We start from the raw sequence: 14,787 nt of genomic DNA, 5'->3' as shown, positions 1-14,787 counted from the left end.
TACCCCCCCCCCTCCAAAAAAAGGAAACAGAAACATGTCCATGAAACAACAGAATAACAGATACGCTCACATGAGATCGTCAAACAAGCCACACAACAAAACCCAAACCGGGTCAGACCTGAACCAGGCGGTGTATGTAAGACACTGATCACACGTGGCGTTAATTAACTCATTAGCGTGTCTTGTCACCAAAGATCCCCCCTGCTCTTTGGCCTTCTGTTATTACTAAACCAGAGGACAAGAGACGTTTATAACGTATTAATACTGCAGGGCACGTCTAAACGTTTTTCAGATCCACTAGGTTGTTTTTTTTAAATTCCCTTTTAACGAATAAAAACAAAACCAAAACCAGTTGCTTGGGAGACCAGAACCAGTCCCAGGTTCAAAAGCTGTCTGGGTCGCATGGTACCACGTTTCCGTGACCCAGATGATGGAGAACTAAGCAAACCGTTGGGACGCCGAGCGGTCTTCCTCTTCTTCTCTCGGTTTACTGGCAGATCGCAAACAACTTTAAGGTGCATACCGCCACCTACTGTGCAAGACTGTAACACCATGTCATTTTACCCTATTTCTTAAATTCTACCCATTTCCTTTTTATAGCTGGCTTTTATCCACTGCAGATGTCAGATGAGTCCGTCCCATAGCCTCGAGAGGGGCACACCAGTCTCACCAGTTGGTGACAAGCGGCCAAAAAGTGGACGGTACACTTGCCTCCTGGGACTATGATCCGCAGAGGCTGCAAAGTCCAGATGCAGCAGATTGGTGGAGTCAAGGATGTCAAGAGTCTCGTGGTGTGAGGGGTCTGGGTGGACTGAGGACACCTCCAACTCCTCCATACTCACCACCCTGGCCGAACTGATGATTGAACGTGGGAGGAGCTGGAGGAGTCCTCAGTCCACCACCAGATTCTGTTGCAGCGTGCAGGTTTTAGCTGCCATGTGTGTTCTACTGTCTTGCATGTACTTACTCACTCAGCTCATATCGTCCTTCCACTCATGGGTGTAGATATGGATCTGGTTGGTCGTGATTTGGGAGGCACAGTAGTTTAGTGCGGTCGCCTCACAGCAAGAAGGTCCTGGGTTCGAGCCCCGGGGTAGTCCAACCTTGGGGGTCGTCCTGTGTGTGGAGTTTGCATGTTCTCCCCGTGTCTGTGTGGGTTTCCTCCGGGTGCTCATGTAGGTCAGGTGGATTGGCTGTACTAAATTGTCCCTAGGTGTGTGTGTGTGTGTGCCGCCCAATGACTGCTGGGATGGGCTCCAGCATCCCTGAGAGCAGGATAAGCAGTTTGGATAAGGGATGGATGGATGGATGGATGTCTTGCATGTCTCAGTTTTATATCCTACTGGTCAGAATCCAAAGCCATGACTGGACGGTTTATCGTTTTGACAGCCCCACGTTTTTGGAATTGACCCCACTGAAAATGGTCACAGACGTGATTAGTCTGCCTCACAACGCAGTCACCAGCCAGCCAAACTCCTCCACCGACTCCTCCGGCGGGACACCTGCCGCCATTCCAACGCTCTCGCCTGTGTGACACGTCATGTGGCGTGACTGGTGTGGGAAGTCTTCAGCCTGAGGGTCAGCGGACAGTCTGTCTGTCCGTCTGCCGGCCGGATTTCCACTGTGGTCGACTCAACGGTTGAAGTAGAATCTGCAGTTCAAACCCCCAACCACACAGCCAGCTTGCAGTCTGTCTTGTTTGGGAGTACTTTCACCTGCTGCCAGGGGATGTACGTGGTGTCCATATGAGGAAGAGGTTTCTAGAATGTACTTTAAGGTGCGACACTCGATTTTGTTGCCGAGTTACTTGGAGAGGCCGCTCACTGCACAGACCCCGAGTTGCATTTTACAGACCATGTTCACTGTCACGTGCAACGAAGTGGTGGTTTTGTGCACAAGAAAACAGCAAAACCCAAACAACCCAACAGAACAGAGACCAGTGGGAGTGAAACCCTCAACCCTGTCAGTAGAAATAATTCACGGCAGAACATGTCTGGTGACAACCGGCTCCTGGTATGCCTATTTATCTCGCTCGTCTCATCATCTGCCGCTTCTCCGGGGTGGGGTAACAGTGGCAGCAAGCTAAGTAGGCCACTCCAGACGTCCCTCTCCCCAGCAACGCCCTCCAGCTCCTCCTGGGGGATCCTCAGGCGTTCCCAGGCCAGGACGGGCCTCCAGCAAGTTCTGGGTCTACCCTGGGCTCTGCTCCCAGTCAGTCCTCCTGGACCAGTCTGTGATGCTGGAAGTTGGCATGCCCCGGGGTGCCCGCCTTTGCCCGCCGCCCAGCTTGCATCGCACCCTACCCCAGAGGTCACTCCCACGGGTGGTGGGTCCACAGGGTTGCCTTTTTATCTGTCGGAATATTCAAAGAGCTCACGAAATCCTGACACAAGACGCGGTGACAGAAAGCGATGGGGAAAAATAAAAATAAACACGACAGCTTCCAAATCACGAGACTCGGCTCCTCTTTGCCAACTTTTTTTCTTTATTTCAGTTAAAAAACAAAAAAGGAACAAAAAAAAACCCCTCTACTCGTTCACTAGTATACACATCAGACGCAACTCAAACACATGGCCTCAGCGAGCAGCGGGCTCTGGGCCGAAGGCCTAATTCCGATCTTCAAACTGGGTTTTGTTTTTCAGAAGGAATGCCGCTAAATATTCGATGGGATTTGGAGGTCTGGAAAAAAAAAAGAAAGAAAAGAAAAACAGAAGTCAGGTTCATGAGTCACTGAGTCTTAGCTGGGCAGGGTACTAAACATGACCAGAGAACCTTTCTAAATAAATAAATAAATAAATAAATAACCAAGGCCAACATGGTGAACACGTCCCCCGACACCTGTCATTAGGAGGGACGGGTATGGTTGGGGATGGGTGTTAAGATTTAAACAGTACTGCTACTCTTACCGATCGTGCTTATTGATCCGGTACTTTAACATTACTCTTATCCATTCTTGCTGTGGTATTTTCAAGAGAAGAAACAAATGAAGAACAGAATTAACACTCTTGATTTTCTCATGTCTGGGCAGAGCGTTACTTTCACTCATTAACCTGTGTGTATAATATTGAATTTTTGGCCAATTACTCCACCCCCTGTGCTGATCTGGGGAGGGCTGCAGACTACCACATGCCTCCTCCTCCCATACATGTGGAGTCACCAGCCGCTTCTTTTCACCTGACAGCTAGGAGTTTCACCAGGGGGACGTAGCGCGTGGGAGGATCACGCTATCCCCCCAGTTCCCCCTACCGCCCCGACCAATCAGAGGAGGCGCTAATGCAGCGACCAGGACACACACCCACATCCAGCTTCCCACCCGCAGACACGGCCAATTGTGTCTGTAGGGACACCCGACCAAGCCGGAGGTACCACGGGGATTTGAACCGGCGATTCCCGTGTTGGTAGGCAACGGAATAGACCGCCACGCCACCCAGACGCCCGTATAACCAGACTTTTGACCGTTTAGGTCTCTCCGCCACAGTTACTAAGAGCTCTGTGTGTGCGTACACGTGTGAGAGAGCGAGGCAGAGCTGGCCCTGGCCCTCGCCTCTCTCGGATCGGGAGTAGAGGAAACGCATCATAGACGAATGTCTTTATCTGACTGCAAATGATAAGCGCAGCAGGTGAGATGAAAGGTGCTAGATAATGTTTATGTAGCCTACATAAACAGGACATTTATTTTCCTCATTTCTCCAGTTCCAGTACCGATCATGTCGGAGCTTATCAATACCACGGTCTTTAATAATTCAGCGCCGGGGCCCGTTTAATACCGGGTTTCGGTACCCAGCCCTAGTCATTATTAGTATACTAATACAAGCCGTTTGTTCTTCATGTGGCTCCACACCACTGGGGGGCGCTGAACGATTACAAGGCAGCTACTGGCAGAGCCGACCATTACGGAATTTGACGAGATTTCGTCGTTTTTAAACTCTTGTGTGATCGATCACAAAGATCACAACTCTTCCTTCAAAAGTCATCTTTCAACGGTTGTTTTGTGTGTCCGAGAGTACAACGAGGAAATGAACCACAAAATCAAAGTTGAACTCTGCCCCGCTGATCAACCGTGACGCCGCCAACCGTGTGATATGTGGACCACTTGCAGGCCGGGGGGGGAGGTCGCTGAACTGACAGGCTGTTCACACCGCACCGTGCGACGCACCACATTTTGTTCAAATTGTGTGTTGTTGGAAACGTTCTCTGCATGTGGAGTATACTGCCCCCTATCGTGTGTTTTTCTTTGTGAAGCAAAATAATTTTGTTTTCCAAATTTGAAAACAGGAAAAACATTTTTGAAACATGATGGACATCCTGATTGTGAGACGAGTAAACAGCTCCCACCTTTCCTTAGCCAGGACCGACAGGCCTTGGAGCAGGATCGGCACCACAGTCTGGTCCAGGTAGGCCCGGGTGGGGAGTGCCTGCAGGTCCACTTTTTGTTTGGAGATCTTCTCAGCGTTGGTTTTCTCGCTGTCCACTATTCTCTACAAACAGAACCACAGCCACATCAGACCCGCTCATCAGCAACCAGAACATCCTCTCCATCATCATGAGACGCAGGACAACAAAACTACCAAGCATCTACCAGTTAATCCCTGATAGGGTGGAGAGGTGTATGCGAGTAAACTGATGGACCAGGGGTCACCCTGGTAGGAAATTAGGTAAAGAAAGAGTTTGTGTTCGAATTTCTGTGTGTAAAACATTTAACAGCCCTCACTGAAAAAACAAAATACAAAGAGTGCAACAGTAGAAATCACTTCCACATTCTGGATCAATCCCACCACCACCTCGCAGAAGAAGACAACAATAACAACCCGTTTAAAGAAGCAGTAGGTTCTGTAACCATGTATGCTGATGACACCAGACTGAAGCACCGGTACATCACTGCTATGTTTACTATCAGCTCAGCGTGGTGAGTCAGTGTTCCACTGATTTCTACTGGTTCTACTTGTGTTTCTCCTTCGCTCATGAGGACAAATGCTGGGCTGCATGTCCACCGTTACCTGGATGTTTTCTGTCAGACCGTATTCAGCATGCGGATTCTCAGCCACCTGGAGAGACAGTGAACATCAAGACCTGTTGTGATCTAGGCAGCAAAACAGCAGCATTATTTAAAATGCATCTTTATTTACTCTAGCTTAACTACAGGAAAATAAAGATACAAATAAAACTGATGTTACAATATGCTTCTTTGACAGAACATTGTGAGCATTTTGTAGTGAACCCTGCAGGTTTTTCTTTTTGTGCAACTCCAACCTGACTCTTGAACCAACACTGACTGCACATCTAGAAATGTTCCCTGAGAATCAACAGTTGGTTCTAGAGAAAAGTGCACATTTCCTGGTGGTACAGTAAACCCGAGGTAATCATATGGCTTTAGTCCCTGCAACAGAACCCGGCTGAGGTAAGTGCATATGTGTGCATATGTACTGATGGGCATCAAGTCACTCACCGGAGTGTGTCCCTCCATGGACTGCTCTGCGTCTGTGTGATCTAGAAAACAATCACATCACACGTTAAGGCAAAGAAAACCCACAGGAAATCCAGATCGGTACACTTCCTACTCCGTTTGGGTGTCGACATTTTATCGTTTTCATGGTAACACACTGACGGGTAACTCAAAGACTAAGCAGACGTGGTACACGAGCACTTAGGGGGAACATTATACCGAACACGTCCACGTCTTAACAGGTACAATACAACATTTTGTCACTGTACAGGTTATAATGACATGTGTTCTCTGCATTTAACCCGTCCTGTTGTATAGGACGGTTGTATAGGACGGGTTAAATGGTGTAGGACCACCATACAACTCCTTGTTGTAGGGTGGTCTCCAGCTGTTATGGGCTGCCTTATCCCTTGTGATGTTCAAATCTCAGAAGAAAGAAGCTGCACTGTCCTTGTAAGAAGTGACCGGGTGGGTTGAAGGCCCGCCGCCACCACAGCTGACGTTAGGGTATTATGCCCCTTCTCCACTGCACGGTACCGGCTCAACTGGACTCTACTCGCTTTACTTTTTGGGATGTGGCTTTCCACTGCAGATAGTACCCCCTCACGGTGGAGCCCCGCGGGTCATTTCATTGGTGGGCGTGTTGACTAGTTTTCCCCTCCGTTGTCTACCAGCGCCCCACACCAGTTTTGTTTTGCAAGACCAGCTCTGAATGTGTGCTCCACATGAGCAACACTGAGACGCTCACTGAAAACACATCCCGTGGGCAGATTATCCACTACAACAAGACTCACTCTGGCATTTCCTCTTATAAACACAGCTGTTCACTTGCTCTCTCACCAATCAGAGGTCAGATATTACATTTAAACAAATATAAATACATTTCATTTATACTTTTGTTCATATTTTATTATTTTTATTTATAATGAAAATTAAACGTTTCTATTTATTTATTTTATGAGATTCTATTTATATTTAAATAAATATCGCTACATATATTATGTATTTCTCTTTTATGTAATTATTTCTAGTGGTCTTTTCATGGCACCTTTTAGTATGGGCTCAGCTCACTTGGACCCTCGACGGAGGTGGTACGGTACCAAAGAAAGTAGCTGGTACCAGGTACCATCCCCGACCTTTGCCCAGCGGAAAACCAAAGCAAAGAAAAGCAAAGCGTGCCGAGTCGGGCTGAGCCCCGAGCCGGTCCCCGAGCCGGTCCCGTGCAGGGGAAGAGGGGCAGTATAGAACAGGACTGGGTGGCGAGGGGTTTGATCCCCACTGACCAAGAACTGGGTCCGAGGGTCACAAACCCCAGACCAGACAGTGAAACATCTGCACGGCCAGATGTTTCACTGTCTGACCTATTCCTTCGGCCGTCGTGACCTTTAACCTGCGCAGCTGCACGTGAGAGGTGTTATGAAAATCAGGTCTGGCTGGCCGACGGAGTCGCTCGTGTCCCCCCATGGGCGTCCCTGGCGGGACAAAGACCGGCTGGCGGCGTCCGCCCGTCCATCACCGCTGCTAGTGGCGGTAAACTAGCTTAGCTTTAGCAGCGGGTCGGAAATGACCAAGCGCCGCCGCACAGAGCCGCCGCCACGGCAGCCAACACGACGGAGAGCCCGTTTACACCGCAGGGCTGGAAACCGCTCGCCACACGCACGCCCTCGGCCAGCCGCAGCCGCACGATAACCCGCAAACACGCCCGTCACTCCGCGACGGTAGACTCACCCTCCGCCATGTTTGTTGTTGGTGGATACGCAGCGTGCGTGGCGTGCGTGCTTACGTCACACGGCAGCTTGCGTCGCTCGGCGCGCCCTTCTTCGGTAAAAGCGCGCTGCAGGGACCCAAGTAGTGGGACGCGCCTCTTAATCATTGGCTTCAGGTGTGTCATTCAGCGCCACAGGTGTATACAACCCAGCAGGAACGGGTGGTTCTGAAGAGCCCAGTGGATTCAAGCGTGGTACTGTCGTAGGATGCCACCTTTGCAATAAGTCAGTTGGTGAAATGTCTTCCCTGCTGGATAGTCCACGGTCAACTGTAAGTGGTATTACTGAAAAGTGGAAGCGTTTAGGAACATCAGCCACGAAGTGGCAGACCACCAAGTCAACGAGTGCTGAGGCGCATAGTGCGTAAAAGTCGCCAACGCTCTGTTGACTCAATAACTGCAGAGTTACAAACTTCCTCTGGCATTAACATCAGCACCAAAACTGTGTGCCGGGAGCTTCATGGAATGGGTTTCCATGGCCGAGCAGCTGCATGCAAGCCTTACACCACCAAGCACAATGCCAAGCATCGGATGGAGCAGTGTAAAGCATGCTGCCACTGGACTCTGGAGCAGTGGAAAGGTGTTCTGTGGGGTGACGAGGTTGTTTTTCAGGGGTTGGGCTAGGCCCCTTAGTTCCAGTGAAGGGAAATCTTAATGCTTCAGCATACCAAGACATTTTGGAAAATTCTATGCTTCCTACTTTGTGGGAACAGTTTGGGGAGGACCCTTTTCCGTTCCAGCATGACTGTGCCCCAGTGCACAAAGCAAGGCCCATTAAGACATGGTTGGGTGAGTTTGGTGTGGAAGAACTTGACTGGCCTGCACAAAGCACTGACCTCAACCCCATCGAACGCCTTTGGGATGAACTAGAACGGAGACTGAGAGCCAGGTCTTCTCGTCCAACATCAGCGCCTGACCTCACAAATGCTCTTCTGGATGAATGGGCAGAAATTCCCACAGACACACTCCAAAATCTTGTGGAAAGCCTTCCCAGAAGAGTGGAAGCTGTTATAGCTGCAAAGGGGGGGGGGGGACCAACTCCATATTAATGCCTATGGATTTAGAATGAGATGTCATAAAAGCTCCTGTAGGTGTAATGTCCAGCTGTCCCAATACTTTTGTACATATAGTGTATATTCAAAATGGTTATTTATGATCTTACAAAGAATTTCTCGATAAATTCAAAATACCTATTAAAAAAAAGGAGTATGTGATTGTTTTCAATGCTATAACAGAAAGTGTCCTTATACTTCTACGAAACTCTGGTGCGGTAGACCTACCTTTTCATTTTGAAGACTGTGTGGAAAATATTTATATCGGTGAAATCAATATATTGAAAGAGAAGTGCTCTAACAACATTATTAGGAACACACTTGGTGGTGTCACTGTCCCATCTTCTAGATGTTTCTGGCCCTCATTATTTAATGATATGCGGTGGAGGAAAGCATGGACAATGTGTGATCAATACTGTATCGATAACAAGTCTAAGGAAGTGTCTTCCACGATATTGCATAGAATTTATGCGGTAAAGCTTGTGTTAGAAAGAGTCAAGCTACATATTGATTATAAGTGTGATTTTTGTGGTTCAGGATCGATGTAGCCAACTTTCTAATAAAGAGCTTTAAGGTGAATATTGAAATAGAGATGGTTGATGTAATGCTATATTTTAGTAAAGATAAGACTGGAAATAACATGCTGCATATCATACAACTAGTTATTATTTCTGGAAAATTCCATATTCATAAGGACAAATGGTCAGGAACCAAACCAACTTTCCTGCTCTTTATTAATGGATTCAAACAATATAGCACCATTTTATTTAATGTTAAAATAAAATAAAAAGCTATTCAGACTTTTAAGTTACTAGGAGAATTTAATATGCTGCATATAACACAAACTGGCATTGTAAAATCTCATCTTTGTTGTGTTATTTTTGTCACCTTTTGGTAACACTTTAGTATGGGGAACATAAAAAAAACTTAATTACTAGTGAATTAGTAATGATCAAGATGTCACTTTAGTATGGGGAACATATTCTAAGTAACAAAAACTTAATGTACAGTAATGTAACACTATGAACACTTGTAGTTTTGTGTGTTGTTATGTAAGAACAGAGCATATTCATTAAGTGTTAGTAAGGGAGAATAACTCTTCTTGTGGTACTACCACCTTATAAAGGCCATACTAAGCAAAGCATATTGAGATGGCACTACTAATAAGCAATACTTCTGAGGTTATAGAGGGAAAACTCATAGTTAATGGCTTACTGGTTCTATAATAAGGCCATGCAGAATAAGGCATTAATGAGTACGTAATAATGACCAATTAAGAGCCAATACGTTGCTAATTTGCATGCTAATAAGCACCTAATTAATGGTGACTACGTTCCCCATACTAAAGTGTTGCCCACCTTTTTATTTTGGTTTTCTGTTGTCTAAGTCTTTGTACCGTTGTATATGAAAATGTGCCCGATGAAAAATGGTTGGGAGGGACTTCTTCCTCCTTTATTTATTGCCGGTTGGCATACAGCGATTTGGCGCATTACCGCCACCAGCTGGACTGGAGACTAAACTTCGTCTTTTTTCCTTTTTTTTTTTTTCTTGGCGGTTGGCATCCTAAATGTTGCCTTACGGCCACCTGCTGAGCTGGAATAACTTCACCGTCCAGCCAAAGTGATCCCCCTCACATGGTCCCCTCTATAACCCAGACCCAGCTGTCTGAGTTGATGCAGATCCTCTAGACATGTCCACAACGTTCAAGTATGTCCTGGCAGCGTCCAGCACCATCTTGATTCTCCCCACCCACCCCCACCCCCTTTATTTCCGCCGCGCAATTAATGACCAAGGCAATGAATGCCAGAAATCTTTTCTTGTCCAAGCAGATATTCTGGTCCGCTTCAGTCCTTTTCTGCTCTGGTTCTTTTTTGCACTTCCACCATCATTTCTCTCCATTCTCTCAGCAGCTTCAGCGTACGACAAGGCCTTTTCTGCTCTCATCATATTCACTTCCTCTTCCTTAATTCTTTTTGGACGCTGTGCAGAGAGACCTTCTAAGAGAGACCTTGATCTGAGGGGCTCTGTCTCTCTGACGCTTTGATTTGATCATTTGTTTTTATTGCCATACAGTACAGTGCAATAAATGTTGTGCAGTTGAATGCAGTGACTCAGCAGCAGCAGCATGTAGTATCTTGGGGGTCTCACAGTGGTTGTGAGTCCCGCAGGCTGTGGCAGCAGATATGTGTTTAGCTGCCAGAGGAGCTGCTGTTCCTTCACCAGGAGAACTGCCAGGTCCCCCCCCCCCCGGTTTAACAATAGGACGTTTGGGACTTTCTTGGCTATTTCCCCAAAGGGGAAGTGTCTTACTGAAGGGAACTTCTCACAGTGGAGGAGGAGGTGCATCTCTGTTTCTACCTCCCCTGTCCAGCAGTGGCCACATATACGCTCCTCTCTGGGCAGCCATGTTGGTCTGTGTCTTCCTGTTCCTATAGCCAGCTGGAGGTCACTGAGCCTGTATGTGGTCAGGATCCGTCTCTGCTTCGTATCTCTGACAGAGTGGAGGTACTCGGCCAGTCTATATTCTCTGTTTAGGGTCAGATAACAGTTTAGTCTGCTCTGGGTTTTAGTTTCATTTCTCCAATGTTCCACATACAGATCTTTTGACTGGTTCATAACTTGTGTTATTCTGCTGTGTTTTGAGGCGGTGCTGATGGGAGCCTGGTTGGTTAGCTTCACCATCAGCTGACTGGGGGGGACAGTTTTCAGGGTTCGGCTCTTGGGTTTTTAATGCCTTGAATGGAAGGGCGTCTTTTGGGTTTGAATTTAGGTGCGTCCAAAATATTATGGCCCGTTTTTGGATGTTTAACAGTAATGGGAAATGCCCCAGTTCTGCTCGGCAGGCGTTATTTGGTGTCTTCCTTTGAACATTTAACATTTTCCTGCAGAATTCAGTGTGGCGGGCCTCTATCGGGTCTTTGCCCCATGAGCCATGCTCCAATCCACTGAGCCGGCCCCAGACCTCACTTCCATACAGAGCTATGGGCAAAATAACATCATCAAATATTTTTGTCGAGACTCTCTCTCTCTCTCTCTCTCTCTCTCTCTCTCTCTCTCTCTCTCTCTCTCTCTCTCTCTCTCTCTCTCTCTCACTCACTCACGCTGTCTCTGTTGCTCTCTCTGTCTGTCTGTCTGTCTCTCTCTCATTTTCTTCATTCATCAGCCCCTCCAAGTATTCCTTCCACCTCCTCGCCACACTCTCCTCACTTGTCAGCACATTTCCATCTCTATCCTTGATCGCCCTAACCTGCTGCACATCCTTCCCTGCTTGGTCCCTCTGTCTAGCCAATCGGTACAAGTCCTGTTCTCCTTCCTTAGTGTCTAACCTGTCATACAACTCACCATACACCTTTTCCTTTGACTTCACCACCTCTCTCTTCACTTCACACTGCGTCTCCTTGTACTCCTGTCTACTTTCTTCATCTCTCTGACTATCCCACTTCTTCTTTGCCAACCTCTTCCTCTGTATACTTTGCTGTACTTCCTCATTCCCCCACCAAGTCTCCTTGTCTTCCTTCCTCTGTCCTGATGACACACCAAGTACCTTCCTAGCTGTCTCCCTCACTATTTCTGCAGTGGTGTCCAGCCATCTGGCAACTCTTCACTACCACCCAGTGTCTGTCTTAACTCCTGCCTGAACTCCACACAACAGTCTTCCTTCTTCAACTTCCACCATTTGACCTTCGGCTCTGCCTTCACTCTCCTCCTCTTCTTGGTCTCCAAAGTCATCCTACAGACCACCATCCGATGCTGCCTAGCTACTTTCTCCCCTGTCACCACCTTGCAGTCTCCAATCCCTTTTAGATGGCGCCTTCTGCATAAGATATAGTCCACCTGTGTGCACTTTCCTCCACTCTTGTACGTCACCCTGTGTTCCCCCCTCTTCTTGAAATATGTATTCACCACAGCCATTTTCATCCTTTTCTCAAAATCCACCACCATCTGTCCTTCCACATTTCTCTCCTTGACACCATACCTTCCCATCACCTCCTCATCACCTCCGTTCCCTGCACCAACATACCATTTGAAGTCCACTCCAGTCGCCACTCTCTCCTCCTTGGGTACCCTCTCCACCACGTCATCCAACTCACTCCAGAATTCTTCTTTCTCTTCCATCTCACACCCAACTTGTGGGGCATATGCACTGAGAACATTCATCAACACACCTTCGATTTCCAGCTTCATACTCATCACTCTGTCATTGGGAGTAACAAAGAAGGACAGGATTAGGAACGAGTATATTAGAGGGACAGCTCAGGTTGGACAGTTTGGAGACAAAGCAAGAGAGACAAGATTGAAATGAAAGAAGATTGAATCAGTTCATATGGACACACCGTTTATTGAGATATATATTGCATCATCCTCTGAGTGACCTCTTCAGTCTCACCTGACTGCAGGTGTCCCCACCCTTATAAACAATACAGCTGCTTAACAACCGAAACCAACGCTCAGTTTCATATGCTCACCATAGCCTCATCTCTCTCCTCACACTTACTGCTGCTTGGTGATTTTAACATCCACATTGATTTACTCACCCGTAAATTTGCAGGAGAATTCAACACTCTATTGGACAATTTCAACCTCACCCAGCACGTCACTTTCCCCACCCATGTCAAAGGCCATATCCTTGACCTGGTCTGCTCTGTTAATCTACCGGTACACAACATCCATCGATCCCCATTGCCTCTGTCAGACCATAATGTCATCCAGTTCACTATTCCATCCCCAACTCCTCGGCCACATCTCCTCAGAGAAATAACATTCCGCAATACTAAATCTATTGATCCCCTGCATCTGACTCGGCAGCATCTGTTCTGACCCCTCTTCTCCCCATTCCTCTTGACCTCCCTACCCCTTCCCCCTCTCCCAGTTTGTTCCAGTTGCACCTACCACTATCTCTGAACTCATCAGCTCATCAAAATCCACAGCCTGCTCCCTTGATCCTCTCTCCACCCCCCTACTGAAGAAATGCCTCCCTGCCCTATTCCCCTACCTCACCAACCTTTTCAATTCCTCACTGTCCCATGGAATTGTCCCCTCTGCCTACAAAACTGCCGCTGTCACCCCAATTCTCAAGAAACCCGGTACTGATCCATCCTGCCTCAACCACTACCGGCCAATTTCCAACCTCCCCTTCCTCTCAAAAACCCTGGAGCGCATTGTCGCCACACAACTCCAAACCTACCTACACTCCAACAACCTACTCGAACCCCTCCAGTCCGGTTTTCGCCCACTCCACAGCACTGAAACTGCACTCCTTAAAGTACTTAATGACCTCCTCACCTCTGCTGATACTGGAGCCCTCAACATCCTCATCCTCCTCGACCTGAGTGCAGCCTTCGATACTTTATTGATCCCCGTAGGGAAATTACGCTCTGCATTTAGCCCATCCTAGCTGTGTAGCTAGGAGCAGTGGGCAGTAGCAACACCCGGGGACCAACTCCTGTTTGTCTTGCCATGCCTCGGTCAGGGGCACAGACAGGAGTATTAACCCTAACATGCGTGTCTTTTTTGATGGTGGGAGAAACCGGAGACACGGGGAGACCATGCAAACCTCACACAGAGGACAACATGGGAAGACCCCCAAGGTTGGACAACCCCGGGGTTCGAACACAGGACCTTCTTGCCGTGAGGCGACAGTGCTAACCACTGTGCCACCGTGCCACCCATGATGTCGCCTAAGATGTACTCTTAGACCCCCCCCCCCCTCTTGGTTCAGGATGGTCGTTCCCTCTTCACATAGATGGCCTCTTTGGGTTCCCGTTCAGACCAGCGTTCCTCCCTATCAAGGATGGACACGTCCTCATCCTTGAAAGAGTGGTCACTGGCCTGTATGTGGTGTAGACTGTGGAGTCCTGGCCTGTAGATGGTGTAGACTGTGGACTTCTGGTCTGTAGATGGTGTAGACTGTGGAGTCCTGGTCTGTAGAGGGTGTAGACTGTGGAGTCCTGGTCTGTAGATGGTGTAGACTGTGGAGTCCTGGTCTGTAGATGGTGTAGACTGTGGAGTCCTGGTCCGACGTGTTAGCTCTCCTGTGTTGTGTCATCCTCTTGGCCAGCATCTGTTTAGTTTCCCCAATGTACAAGTCACAGCAATCCTCCTGGCACTTAACAGCTACACTATATTGCTCCGTTTGTGCCGGGGGACCTGATCCTTGGGGTGGACCAACTTCTGGTGCAACGTGTTTTGGGGGTTTGAAAGCAACTGAGACGTGTTGTTTGGAAAATACGCATCATTCCACCACATACAGAATCACCACTGGTTTCCACTTAGACAGCCGTTGTCCTTCTCCTCTCTGATTGGCTGGTGCACTGTTTGGGGTCTTCCTGGCTTTGACAAACACCAGTTAGGATCACCACACTTAACCAGGGCCTGTTTAATGTGGGATTTCTCCCCTTCCCCGGCCGCTGTGTTGGTGGGGACGTTGTCAGCTCGGTGGTCCAGCATCCTGATGACTCCTAGTTTGTGCTCCAGTGGATGATGAGAGTCAAACCTTCAGTACTGATCAGTATCTGTTGGTTTACGGT

General features: G+C 48.0%; 1 protein-coding gene across 1 annotated transcript; it reads right to left on the bottom strand.

Annotated features, from left to right (window-relative positions):
• Positions 1-2,455: 2,455 nt before the first annotated feature.
• dpy30 (dpy-30 histone methyltransferase complex regulatory subunit) lies at positions 2,456-7,225 on the bottom strand. The gene is made up of 5 exons (XM_056280880.1): positions 7,172-7,225; positions 5,447-5,487; positions 4,998-5,045; positions 4,336-4,478; positions 2,456-2,679 (listed from the first exon to the last, which is right to left on the bottom strand). The coding sequence occupies exons 1-5, from the start codon at positions 7,179-7,181 to the stop codon at positions 2,607-2,609; spliced, it is 315 nt and encodes a 104-aa protein (XP_056136855.1). The 5' UTR covers positions 7,182-7,225; the 3' UTR covers positions 2,456-2,606.
• Between the last annotated feature and the right edge of the window lie 7,562 nt (positions 7,226-14,787).

This window comes from Lampris incognitus, chromosome 5 (assembly GCF_029633865.1).
Source record: "Lampris incognitus isolate fLamInc1 chromosome 5, fLamInc1.hap2, whole genome shotgun sequence".
Taxonomy (NCBI): domain Eukaryota; kingdom Metazoa; phylum Chordata; class Actinopteri; order Lampriformes; family Lampridae; genus Lampris; species Lampris incognitus.
Note: the sequence above shows the minus strand (reverse complement) of the source record. Positions and strands in the feature narration are given on the sequence as shown.